Here is a 13786-nt window from a genome sequence, read left to right as displayed (position 1 = left end):
CATTATATTTTGAAGGTTACATTCCTCCCTATAATGCCACAGTTGTGCAGAAACTACTTGATCAAGGAGCCGTTCTCATGGGAAAGACTAACCTTGATGAATTTGGTATGGGGTATGTAACATGTTCCTAATGCTCTTTGTTAAACTGACTGTTGAGCCCACTTTTTAGTGTCTACAGGAGGAAATCCTGTTTTTCCATAGAAATGAAATAGATTGTTCCTTTTATTGTAAAGGTCAGCTCCATGCAGAACTGAAATTGGTTGAGCTTGAGTGCAGTAGTTGTGTGTTTTGGTAACAGGGCTGTAATAAAGGTTTTGCTTTTGTGTATGGTGTGTTTTTGTGGTTTACAATAGATTTTGCACAATCTTCTGGGGAAATGCGATATCTTAATTTAGCTTTGTAAATGCCATGGGAGTTGGGAAAATTTGGAAATTCTGAGTAATTGTATTTACTACTAAAGTTCCAGAGAAATACAAGAAGGTAGCATATGATTCAAATTATATGTAGCCACACAAATCGAAACTATCAGTTTACGATAGAATTGGCCTTTTAATCTGCCCTGGAAGAATAACTTATTCTTGTTCCTATGGATGACACAAACAAATGTTGTCAGCCAGCTGAAAATGGCGGTCTAGGTCATATTTAACAACTCCTTAGAAAACAACATCGTTTTAAAGTAATATTGTGGGTACTAGTTTATGGCATTGACTTTCCATTTGAGTAAAATCATTTTAATAGATGAAACGTTTCCTTTGCACCTATTGACCACAGATCAAGTTAATGAGGGTGACATTTCATGATCTACTTGCCAATGTATCCTTTACAGCATTTTGAAAGTGATGGTTTCATGTGTGTAGGAAAACATTAGCAGGTGGTATGTTATTCATGAAAGAATAATTTAGTCCAGTGCACTGTGATCGCAGACTACTTTCACCGCACCAAGTTCAAGGGATTCTAATGACTGGCTGCACAGATCAAATCTCCATGCTTATCAGAACTTTAGAACAGCAAGCTGAACTGGCTTATCTTGTTCCATGGGAAAGCAGACTTGTCAATTCTTTATGAGGAAAATACTGGCTGCCCTGGCGCAGGAAAACACTTTTCTCCGGGATTCAAAATCAATATTTAATGTTTTTATGACTGATATGAATCAGTGTCAGGTAGCTGTCCTTTAGAATTCTTTTCTAAGAGTGGTTACACATTTTAAGGTTGCACTTGCTAAACTTCACCTGTTAATTTTGAAAGAAGACTGGTATTCTTATTCAAGAAAGCTGAACAAAATATAGTAATGAAGTGCCGAGTGAAGTAACTTATAGCAACCTATTTGCTTCCTCTCTGCTAGTGTAATCAGAGGAAGATGCATTTTTATTAGTTGGAAAATTACACGTAGCTTAAAGTGATACTAAACACACACTGTTCAATTTTACATTGTTCCTTCTCTTTTTGTAGATGGATGATGGCACTGTAATTGTTTTAATAAAATAAAAAAACTGAGTACCATTTTCCTACTCCAATATACAGCTGTCCATAACCCAGATCTTTCCCAGCCTGCCTGCAGGGAAATATAAGCAGGAGAAGCATTTAGCCCTCTGCTGCTGGTCACATGTTCAAGATAAAAAATTAAAAAAGCCTTTAGAATACAGAGTAAAAATAAATAATATCAATAAATAGTTTAAAATTGTCATAAAAATATATATTTGAAATCAGATCTATTTAATCTATATCATTTTGTGGTAATAACATGGTATGGGTGGGTCTCTGCCAGTCACAGGCTTTCACACCCCTCCAGACTGTGTCTTAGAATAAGAGGGAGATGAAGCCTCAATCAATCTACATGTAATATCCACCCCCCCATTGTGTTTAGATGGTTAGTGGACATGCGGAAGGAGGGAGGGTGTCATGTATATGCCCACATGTGTGACTCTATATTCACATGGGCTGCTCAGATGTGATAGGGAGGAAATGCTCAGCATAGAAACTCACTGAAAACGGAGCATGTGCAGAGTTGCATTACAGCTGCAAAATCACTAGGTAAATTGGGAACTCGGACAGAAGGGGGAGATAGAGAGCAGCAGGATCAACCATGTTTTTTGCAGAATACAGAAACCGATTCTCATAGTGACTGAGTGAGTATGAACAGCATGTAATACAGCATTTATTGATGTTTTTTTTTTATTTTTTATAATGTGGGTTTAGTGACATTTTGGCCTCTTGCACATAATACCCCTGTTTGTTACAAATATGTAAACGGGCATTTGTACGTCTGCATGCATGAGGGCAAAATTACTGACCAAAAAAAACGATTTTTCTATTTTCTTTTTTTTTGTTACTAAAGAATGCACGGCACAAGCTTACGCACCTGTGTGCATAGGCCCATTACAATTTACAGTGCCTTGCGAAAGTATTCGGCCCCCTTGAACTTTTCAACCTTTTGCCACATTTCAGGCTTCAAACATAAAGATATAAAAATTTTATTTTTTGTGAAGAATCGCCAACAAGTGGGACACAATTGTAAAGTGGAACGAAATCTATTGGATTTTTGAAACTTTTTTAACTAATAAAAAAATCAAAAGTGGGGCGTGCAAAATTATTCGGCACCCTTGTGTTAATACTTTGTAGAGCCACCTTTTGCTGCGATTACAGCTGCAAGTCGCTTGGGGTATGTCTCTATCAGTTTTGCACATCGAGAGACTGAAATTCTTGCCCATTCTTCCTTGCAAAACAGCTCGAGCTCAGTGAGGTTGGATGGAGACCATTTGTGAACAGCAGTTTTCAGCTCTTTCCACAGATTCTCGATTGGATTCAGGTCTGGACTTTGACTTGGCCATTCTAACACCTGGATACGTTTATGTGTGAACCATTCCTTTGTAGATTGTGCTGTATGTTTGGGATCATTGTCTTGTTGGAAGATAAATCTCCGTCCCAGTTTCAGGTCTTTTGCAGACTCCAACAGGTTTTCATCCAGAATGGTCCTGTATTTGGCTGCATCCATCTTCCCCTCAATTTTAACCATCTTCCCTGTCCCTGCTGAAGAAAAGCAGGCCCAAACCATGATGCTGTCACCACCATGTTTGACAGTGGGGATGGTGTGTTGAGGGTGATGAGCTGTGTTGCTTTTACGCCAAACATATAGTTTTGCATTGTGGGCAAAAAGTTTAAATTTTGGTTTCATCTGACCAGAGCACCTTCTTCCACATGTTTGGTGTGTCTCCCAGGTGGCTTGTGGCAAACTTTAGACGAGACTTTTTATGGATATCTTTGAGAAATGGCTTTCTTCTTGCCACTCTTCCATAAAGGCCAGATTTGTGCAGTGTATGACTGATTGTTGTCCTATGGACTGACTCTCCCACCTCAGCTGTAGTTCTCTGCAGTTGATCCAGAGTGATCATGGGCCTCTTGGCTGCATCTCTGATCAGTCTTCTCCTTGTCTGAGCTGAAAGTTTAGTGGGACGGCCAGGTCTTGGTAGATTTGCAGTGGTCTGATACTCCCATTTCAAAATGATCGCTTGCACAGTGCTCCTTGGGATGTTTAAAGCTTGGGAAATCTTTTTGTATCCAAATCCAGCTTTAAACTTCTCCACAACAGTATTACGGACCTGCCTGGTGTGTTCCTTGGTCTTCATGATGCTCTCTGCGCTTTCAACAGAACCCTGAGACTATCACATAGCAGGTGCATTTATACAGAGACTTGATTACACACAGGTGGATTCTATTGATCACCATCAGTTATTTAGGACAACATTGGATCATTCAGAGATCCTTGCTGAACTTCTGGAGTGAGTTTGCTGCACTGAAAGTAAAGGGGCCGAATAATTTTGCACGCACCACTTTTCAGTTTTTTATTTGCTAAAAAAGTTTAAATTATCCAAAAGATTTCGTTCTACTTCACAATTGTGTCCCACTTGTTGGTGATTCTTCACAAAAAATAAAATTTTATATCTTTATGTTTGAAGCCTGAAATGTGGCAAAAGGTTGAAAAGTTCAAGGGGGCCGAATGCTTTCGCAAGGCACTGTATGGGCTGAATTTTAGCTGAGTAAAAAACAAGCTATACTGAGCTTTTTCAAGCTCTAGTGTGCAAGAGGCCTTTAATTGAATACGCCTGAGAATTGTTTCCTTTAACGTTTAGTTGTACATGTTGTTTGTCTAAAATTTTTATGCTTGTGTTATTGCATCATATATGGTTGTTGCTTTTCCTTCACAGGACCGTTATACCCAGAAACTAAAATGTACCGTATATACATTTTTTTAAAATTAAAGGGGTTGTAAAGGTAAATGTTTTTTCACCAGGTGAAAGAACATCTGACAGTCCCGGCGCCCCCAGCCCAACCCCCCCCCCCGACGTCCTTTCCACCATTCAGCCTGATTGGCTGGAGTGGATGGATGGAAAGCAGCGCAGCCATTGGCTCGCGCTGCTGTCAATCACATCCACTGTCGCGGAGCGCCGGGGGTGGGGCCGTGTGATACAGCAAGCGGCTATAGCCGCCAGCTGTATCACGGGAGCGCACCCGCAGATGCTTCTCACCATGCGAGGGAGCTCGCATGAACGTGAGAAGCATCTGAGGGAGGAAGCAGAGACAGACACAGAGGGACCCTAGAAGAGCAGGTTCGGGGCCACTCTGTGCCAAACGAGCTGCACAGTGGAGGTAAGTATAACATGTTTGTTATTTTTAAAAAATAAAAATTTTATCTTTACAATCCCTTTAATGCCTATAAACATGATAACATTACCAAACCTTTAACGCAATGCATATATTTAATATTGTGCAACATGGCTGTATATATACTGCATTTAGGGCCACAGAAATAAATAAAATGATGCAGTGCTGAACAAATAAAATCAGGTGTATGAAAAAAAAGCTTCCTGTCAACGAGGCCACTTTGATTGTAATAGGACCCTGTAATACAAATATAGAGTATTCCAACACTGATCACCTGAAAATGCTAAGTGCCTTGCTGTCTCTGGCTTTGGTACTTTTAGGGGATGACCTTAGAACAAACATGTAGATCAGGAAACTCCAAGGCTAAGTCAAAGCTTCTAGTCTGCATACTTGTTCTGGTTAGTGACTTTAGAAATGACTGAAACATTTGGTCAATAAGACAGCAAAAGTGATATTAAACGCAAAAGAAAACATTTATTATATTGCAGTTTACCAATTCTTAGATGTGATGGCTGCATTGGTTTTCTTTTTTTGGTCTTTATTTTCTTTTTTCTTTTCTTTTTTTTCACCTGGTAATCTAGTCAGTAAATCTGTTGTTTTTTTCATTTGCAATGTTTTTTTTTTTTTGTTTTTAGTAAACAAATGAAGCACATTTAAAAAAGATAGATATAAAAGTACAATAGACCATCAACCGATAACCGTTTCAAACAAGTGTAGCATAACAGAACAAAATGCATAAACAATACTAATCCCTGAGTGCTGAATAGAAAGCCAATGTTGAGGTCCCTTCTGACTTAACTGACTCAAAGGGTCCATTCTACCCAATATTATTCTGTCTAATACTCGGTAGTACTTTCAGAACGTTTTCCATAGAGGATGCATAGTCGCAAACGACCATATAGAGGTCGAGGCGATTCCCCCAGTTAAACGTGAATTGAAAAAAAGCATTGGTAGGGTCAAGTGTCAACTCCAAACTTGGAAGGAGTGTTTCTAGTTCAGCTGGAAAGTCTGTTATTTTTAACAAAACAAGCTGTCATGCAAATGTAGCAGTTAGAGTTAAGACAAACCATTTAACACCGACAGGGATACTTACAATGGTCAGTTTTTATTTGTGTAAGATATTTATCCCAAAAGCAATCCCAAAACTGTGGCTGTAACTGCTAATAAAGTGTTAGCTGGAGTTTGGCTTCAGTTTGTCAGTGTATTTAAATCTGCTGGGCCATCTAACACTCATCCTCCCCCAGATTAACAATCCTGCTGTCCAAAGGTGTCTCTGTTGCTCCTTCATCCATAATGGAGGCACTCTAATACATGAGGTGTGTTACTGGTCAGCTCAACAGGGGAAACAGAAGAAAAAGCCAAAGAAAGCAAATGCAGCCACCACATCTAATGACTCTTAAGCGGCAACATATTACATTTTTGGTTTTGGGTTTAATACTGCTTTAACATTTTTAGAAGTTGTTCATGTAATTGGATTACACTGAGAGACAACTTGGTATGTGTATATCCCTTAGGTGTCTTGTTTTGAGTATTCCATATATATATTTTTGAGCTCCCATATCACATGCTTTCTCATCTAAACAAAGCCTAACTTTATGGGTTTCTGCTCCTTAACCTGTTCCCGACCGGCGAATGGCATGGCTGGGCAAATGGGCGTACCCGTTAATCCCTTTGATTGCCACCGCGCATGCTGTCTGGGAGCTCCGTGAGTCGGGTCCTGCAGACTCGATGTCCACGGGGATACCCGCAATCATCTCACGGAGAGGGAGAACGGGGAGATGCTAATGTAAACAAGCATCTCCCCGTTATACAGTGGTGTGAAAAAGTGTTTGCCCCCTTCCTCATTTCCTGTTTCTTTGCATGTTTGTCACACTTAAGTGTTTCGGAACATCAAACCAATTTAAACAATAGTCAAGGACAACACAAGTAAACACAAAATGCAATTTGTAAATGAAGGTGTTTATTATTAAAGGTGAAAAAAAATCCAAACCATCATGGCCCTGTGTGAAAAAGTGATTGCCCCCCTTGTTAAAACATACTATAACTGTGGTTGTCCACACCTGAGTTCAATTTCTCTAGCCACACCCAGGCCTGATTATTGCCACACCTGTTCACAATCAAGGCATCACTTAAATAGGAGCTGCTTGACACAGTAAGGTCCACCAGAAGATCCTTAAAAGCTACACATCATGCCAAGACCCAAAGAAATTCAGGAACAATTGAGAAAGAAAGTAATTGAGATCTATCAGTCTGGAAAGGGTTATAAAGCCATTTCCAAAGCTTTGGGAATCCAGCAAACCACAGTGAGAGCCATTATCCACAAATGGCGAAGACATGGAACAGTGGTGAACCTTCCCAGGAGTGGCCGGCTGCCCAAAATTACCCCAAGAGCGCAGCGACGACTCATCCAAGAGGTCACAAAAGACCCCACAACAACGTCCAAGGAACTGCAGGCCTCACTTGCCTCAGTTAAGGTCAGCGTTCATGCCTCCACCATCAGGAAAAGACTGGGCAAAAATGGCCTGCATGGCAGAGTTCCAAGGAGAAAACCACTGCTGTGCAAAAAGAACATCAAAGCTCGTCTCAATTTCTCCACAACACATCTTGATGATCCCCAAGACTTTTGGGACAACATTCTGTGGACCGATGAGACAAAAGTGGAACTCTTTGGAAGGTGTGTGTCCAAGTATATCTGGCGCAGAAGGAACACTGCATTTCATAAAAAGAACATTATACCAACAGTAAAATATGGTGGTGGTAGTGTGATGGTCTGGGGCTGTTTTGCTGCTTCAGGACCTGGAAGACTTGCCGTGATAAAAGGAACTATGAATTCTGCTGTCTACCAAGAGATCCTGAAGGAGAATGTCCGACCATCTGTTCGTGTACTCAAGCTGAAACGAACTTGGGTTCTGCAGCAGGACAATGATCCTAAACACACCAGCAAGTCCACCACCGAATGGCTGAAGAAAAACAAAATGAAGACTTTGGAGTGGCCTAGCCAAAGTCCTGACCTGAATCCTATTGAGATGTTGTGGTATGACCTTTAAAAAGGCCGTTCATGCTCGAAAACCCTCTAATGTAACTGAATTAGGACAATTCTGCAAAGATGAGTGTGCCAAAATTCCTCCAGGACGCTGTAAAAGCCTCATTGCACGTTATCGCAAACGCTTGGTTGCAGTTGTTGCTGCTAAGGGTGGCCCAACCAGTTATTAGGTTTAGGGGGCAGTCACTTTTTCACACAGGGCCATGATGGTTTGGATTTTTTTTCACCTTTAATAATAAACACCTTCATTTACAAATTGCATTTTGTGTTTACTTGTGTTGTCCTTGACTATTGTTTAAATTGGTTTGATGTTCCGAAACACTTAAGTGTGACAAACATGCAAAGGAACAGGAAATGAGGAAGGGGGCAAACACTTTTTCACACCACTGTACCTAGTGACGGTGACGCTGATCATAGCTCCCTGTGATCGGGAGCTATGATCAGTGATGTGTCACAGCTAGCCCACCCCCCCTACAGTTAGAACACATCCCTAGGACACACTTAACCCCTACAATGCCACCTAGTGTTAACCCCTTCACTGCTAGTCACATTTAAACAGTAATCGATGCAATTTTAATCGCACTCATCGCTGTATAAATGTGAATGGTCCCTAAATCACTCCAAAATTGTCCGTGTCCGCCATAATGTCGCAGTCACGATAAAAATCGATGATCACGGCCATTACTAGTAAAAAAAAAATGAATAAAAATGCCATAAAACTATCCCCTATTTTGTAGACTCTATAACTTTTGCGCAAACCAATCAATATACGCTTATTGTGATTTTTTTTTTATTATATTTTTTTTTTTTATTATTCTTATTTATTTTTTACCAAAAATATGTAGAAGAATATGTATTGACCTAAACTGAGGGGGGGAAAAGTATTTTTTTTATATTTTTTGAGGGATATTTATTATAGCAAAAAGCAAAAAATTGTCGCTAATTTTTTTTTTTTTTTATAGCGCAAAAAATAAAAACCGCAAAGGTGATCAAATACTATCTAATCAGTCTATTTGTGGGGGAAAAAAAAAGAAGTACATTTTGTTTGGGAGCCAGGGCGCATGGCCACGCAATTGTCAGTTAAAGCAACGCAGTGTCGAATCGCAAAAAGTGCTCTGATCTTTGGCCGGCAAAATGGTCCGGGGCTTAAGTGGATATACAAACATACTGAGTTGGCTCGTGTGAAGATGTCTATATGTGATGTGGGAGTGGTGAAGTATGGAAATTCATACTTGACTATTTTGCTGTCTACTTCTCTTTGTGCCTCCCGAGGACCTCTAAAGTCTGGATATGTTAACTATATTTTATATAGAAAGATCTTCCTTAGCAGTACACTCTTATTATTATTATTATTATTATTATTATTATTATTATTATTCAGTATTTATATAGCACCAACAGTTGAAGCAGTACTTTCCAAAATGAAGGCAGACAGTACAGTTATAATACAATTCAATACAGGAGGAATCAGAGGGCCCTGCTCATTAGAGCTTACACTACAGGGTTATGGCAAAATATGGTAAACTGCTTTTATGCTTCCAATTTTAGATCTAAAGTTTCTTTTATCAACCTAGGTCTGGAAGTACTGATAGCATATTTGGCCCGGTGAAAAATCCATGGAGCTATTCTAAACAATACAGAGAGAAAAGAGCAGCATCTGGTGCCGTTGTTGATGAAAATTCTGATTGGGTTATCGCAGGAGGAAGTTCAGGGGGAAGTGCTGCAGCTGTGTCTTCTGGAACATGTTGTGCGTGAGTAGTCAAAACTTTTTTTTTTTCTCATGCTGTAATGATTAATTATGGTTAATATGTGGGCTGTAATTTCCTCTTTTTACTTTAAAATAGAAGTTGTAACATTCAAAAGAATTGCTCATACTTCTCAACAGTAAACATGTCCAAATCCAGTATTCAGTCTCTTACGTGGTAAGCTGTAACCCATTTCTAGGAGGGTTTATGGCATCTGGAAGTTTTTTTTTTTAATCCTGTTAAGCATATTCATATGTTTGAAAAAGCTATCCAATCAGATGTAATGACAAATTTTAAAGTGGTTGTAAAGGCAGATTTTTTTTTTATCTTGATGCATTAGGATAAAAAAACCTTCTGTGTGCAGCAGCCCCCCCTAATACTTACCTGAGCCCCATCTCTATTCAGCGATGTACACAAGTTCCTTGGCCATCCGGGACTCTCCCTCCTAATTGGCTGAGACACAGCAGCAGTGCCATTGGCTCCCGCTGCTGTTAATCAAGGTCAGTTAGCCAATAAGGAAAGAGAGGGGGCAGGGCCAAACCGCAGCTCCATGTCTGAATGAACACACAGAGCTGCGACTCGGGTGGCCCCAAGCCGCTTGCTGGGGGGGGGGGGGTTACTCGACAGAAAGGAGGGGCCAGGAGCACCAAAGAGGGACCCGAGCAAATGAGGATCTGGGCGGCACTGTGCAAATCCACTGCAACAGAGCAGGTAAGTATGACATGTTTATTTTTAAACAAAATAAACAAGATTTTGGCATCACTAGTTCACACTACTGCTGCTGGAATAAGATCCAATTTTCAGTGCAAGACTGTAGTGCAACTTGGTGGCGCTTTGGATTTGGTTTACATATTCTATGGAGCAAGAATCACACTGGAATCGGACCACTGCAGCACAAGACTGTTTTCCAAAATCGCACCATGCTGTGCTACATTGCTGTGAACAGGCACCAATGAAAATAATGTGATTTCCATTGTTGTGCTCTCCTCTGCGACTGACGTCACATCTGAAATCGTAATAATGTAAACCAAGCCTTATCTTTATCTTTTAAAAGTGGACAGCAATGAGGAACACAGTTACTATTTTTATGCTGGCCAAACACAAGAAAACATAGGTACCGTATATACTCGAGTATAGGCCGACCCGAATATAAGCCGAGGCCCCCAATTTACCCCCAAAAAAACTGGCAAACTTATTGACTCGTGTATAAGCCGAGGGTGAGACATGCCTGTCCATCCCTGTGTGTGTGTCCGTCCATCCCTGTGTGTCCGTCCATCCCTGTGTGTCCGTCCATCCATCCCTGTGTGTGTGTGTGTGTCCATCCATCCATCCATCCCTGTGTGTGTGTGTGTCCATCCATCCATCCATCCCTGTGTGTGTGTGTGTCCATCCATCCATCCATCCCTGTGTGTGTGTGTGTCTCCATCCATCCATCCATCCCTGTGTGTGTGTGTCTCCATCCATCCATCCATCCCTGTGTGTGTGTGTATCCATCCATCCCTGTGTGTGTGTGTCTCCATCCATCCATCCCTGTGTGTGTGTGTCCATGTGTGTGTGTGTGTGTGTGTGTGTGTGTGTGTGTCCAGCCTACCTGTGTCCCGAGCCTCCGTCCCGTGCCTTGCCTCCGTCCCGTGCCGTGCCTCCTTGCCTCCGTCCCGTGTCGTGCCTTGCCTCCGTCCCGTCCCGTGCCGTGCCTTGCCTTGCCTCCGTCCCGTGCCTTGCCAGGATCGCCGCTCTTCGTCGGCGCCTCGGCGGCCATTCTACCCTTCAAACGCCGCGCCTCCGCCTTCGCCTGTGATAGGCGGAACACTGAATTTCCCAGCAGCCTGTGTTCCGCCTATCACGGACATCGTCTCATCCTCGTCCGTAGTACGAGGATGAGACGATGTCCGTGATAGGCGGAACACAGGCTGCTGGGAAATTCAGTGTTCCGCCTATCACAGGCGAAGGCGGAGGCGCGGCGTTTGAAGGGTAGAATGTCCGCTGTCTGTCTGCTCGACACGCTGATCGAGCAGGCAGACAGCGATGACTCGAGTATAAGCCGAGGGGGGCACTTTCAGCCTCAAAAAAGAGGCTGAAAATCTCGGCTTATACTCGAGTATATACGGTAATCAGTTTTAATCCCTTTACTCATATTACCTTTCTAACCGCTGGTGTTTGGTGCAATGTGACTGGATATCTGCCTGTCTATTTTGTGGGCTACCTACATATATTTTGGGATGGTTGGAAGTGCTGGAACATTCAAACCGCCTTTAGGGCATCTTCTCAGCTCTGCAGAACACTGTGTAAACTTGTACGCTCAGTTCTGCTTAGTTCACAATTTAACTGAGAGAAGATTTGTAACCTGTCATCTGCTGTTTGCGGCTGCCTTTTGAATCTGAACTCCAGGCCTATATATATTAAAGATATAAATGAATGCTGCTTTGTAATAATTCATCCTTCTCTTTTTTATACAAGCAGTGTAAATACCTGATTTCAGCCTGGTACCAGAAGCAGCACAAAAAGCCAAACCGTTCATGTGCTGAAAAATAGCATATCGATAAAAGGAGTGAGCAGTGTCACAAAGTGTGTGCTGCTTCTGCTTCAGTGTCCAGTCAACGTGAATGTATTACTTAGCTGAACTAGAGGGGGGAAAAAAACAGACAGAGCTGTACTAGATGGCAGTGCTGTATATCTTTGGTTAGAAATACAAATCGTTGGCAACTAAAACTGCTCCTACATATGCATTCCATATGTGTATTTTGTGGTTTGACTTTAAGCTTTAAAGTGGTTGTAAAGTCAGAAGGTTTCTTTATCTTAATGTATTCTATGCATTAAGATAAAAAAAACCTTCTGTGCGCAGCAACTCCCTCAGCTCCCCTAATACTTACTTGAACCCCATTTTTATCCAGCGATGTGCACGAGTGAAGGGACCCTCCCTCCTGATTGGTTGAGACACAGCAGCAGCACTATTGGCTCCCACTGCTGTCAGTCAGTTAACCAATAAGGAGATAGGGGGCAGGGGCAGCCTCCTGTTTGATTGGACACCCAGAGCTGCGACTTGGCACTGGTGCCCCAATAGCAAACTGTTTTCTCTGCGGGCGCTCGGGAGGATGGAGGGGCCAGAAGCTCAGGCGAGGGACCCGTGAAGAGGAGGATCAGGGCTCCTCTGTGCAAAATCACTTTGCAGAGCAGGTAAGTATGACATGCATGTTATTATAACAACCTTTTTTCCCCACAAAGCTTTCTTTTGGTGGTAGTTGCTCGCCTCTGTGTTCTTTTTTGTTTTTTGCGCTAGAAATAAAAAAAGACAGACAATTTAGAAAAAAAAACTTTTTGCTATAATATCCACAAAAAAAATGTAAAAAAGCGAATTTCTTCATCAGTTTAGGCCAATATATATTCTACATATTTTTGGTTAAAAAAAAAATCGCAGTAAGCGTATATTGATTTGCACAAATGCTATAGCGTCGACCAAATAGGGGATAGATTTATGCCATTATTATTATTATTATTGTTATTTTTGTTACTAGTAAAGGCAGTGATCAGAGATTTTTTTTTCTTCTAAACTTGGTGTTATTTATAAAGACGTTTATATATCACAATGGCTAAATCTGTGTCTGTAATGCATGTACAAACCCTAATACTATAAATAATATGTTATTAGATTTTTACTCCAGGACTATATGAGTTTGGAAGTTCTAGAGAAATTCTTAAAGGGGTTGTAGAGTCAGAAGGTTTTTTATCTTAATGCATTCTATGCATTAAGATAAAAAACCTTCTGTGTGCAGCAACCCCCCTCAGCCCCTAAATACTTACCTGAGACCAATCTCTGTCCAGCGATGTCCATAAGTGTCTCGGCTGTCCGAGACTCTCCCTCCTGATTGGCTGAGATAGAGCAGCGGTGCCATTTGGCTCCCGCTGCTGTCAATCAAAGTCAGTCAGCCAATGAGGAGAGAGAGGTTGCGGGCCCGGCTGTGGATTTGTGTCTGAATGGACACTGGGAGCTGTGACTTGGCTCAGGTGCCCCCATAGCTGCTTGCTGTGGGGGACACTCGAAAGGACGGAGGGGCCAGGAGTACAGAAGAGGGACCTGAGAAGAGGATGATCTGGGCTGCTCTGTGCAAATCTACGACACAGGGCAGGTAACATGCCCTGTAATAACATTTTTATAGAAAAAAACAAGACTTTACAATCATTTTAAATATATCATAATTTAACTAAACCCATTCGATTTTAGTCGGCTAAAATTTACTGTTTTGGACATTTTATAAATCGGCAACTCTATCCTCGTATTGATTAGTGGTTCCAAATTAATAACTACTGCAGTAGGGAACAGACACAAAAGATGCGCTCAGCA

The 13786-nt window shown here is 41.5% G+C and overlaps 1 protein-coding gene across 1 annotated transcript in view; it reads left to right on the top strand.

The window, feature by feature from the left end:
- Positions 1–13786, top strand: part of QRSL1 (glutaminyl-tRNA amidotransferase subunit QRSL1) — a 65253-nt gene that overhangs the window by 17714 nt on the left and 33753 nt on the right. Inside the window, exons 4-5 of the mRNA XM_077487169.1 lie at positions 16–112; positions 9277–9453. Coding sequence (XP_077343295.1) covers positions 16–112; positions 9277–9453 — 274 coding nt within the window. The remainder of the gene's footprint in view (positions 1–15; positions 113–9276; positions 9454–13786) is intronic.

This window comes from Lithobates pipiens, unplaced genomic scaffold (assembly GCF_037356315.1).
Source record: "Lithobates pipiens isolate NorthernLeopardFrog02 unplaced genomic scaffold, aLitPip1_a1.2 Scaffold_18, whole genome shotgun sequence".
NCBI lineage: Eukaryota > Metazoa > Chordata > Amphibia > Anura > Ranidae > Lithobates > Lithobates pipiens.
Note: the sequence above shows the minus strand (reverse complement) of the source record. Positions and strands in the feature narration are given on the sequence as shown.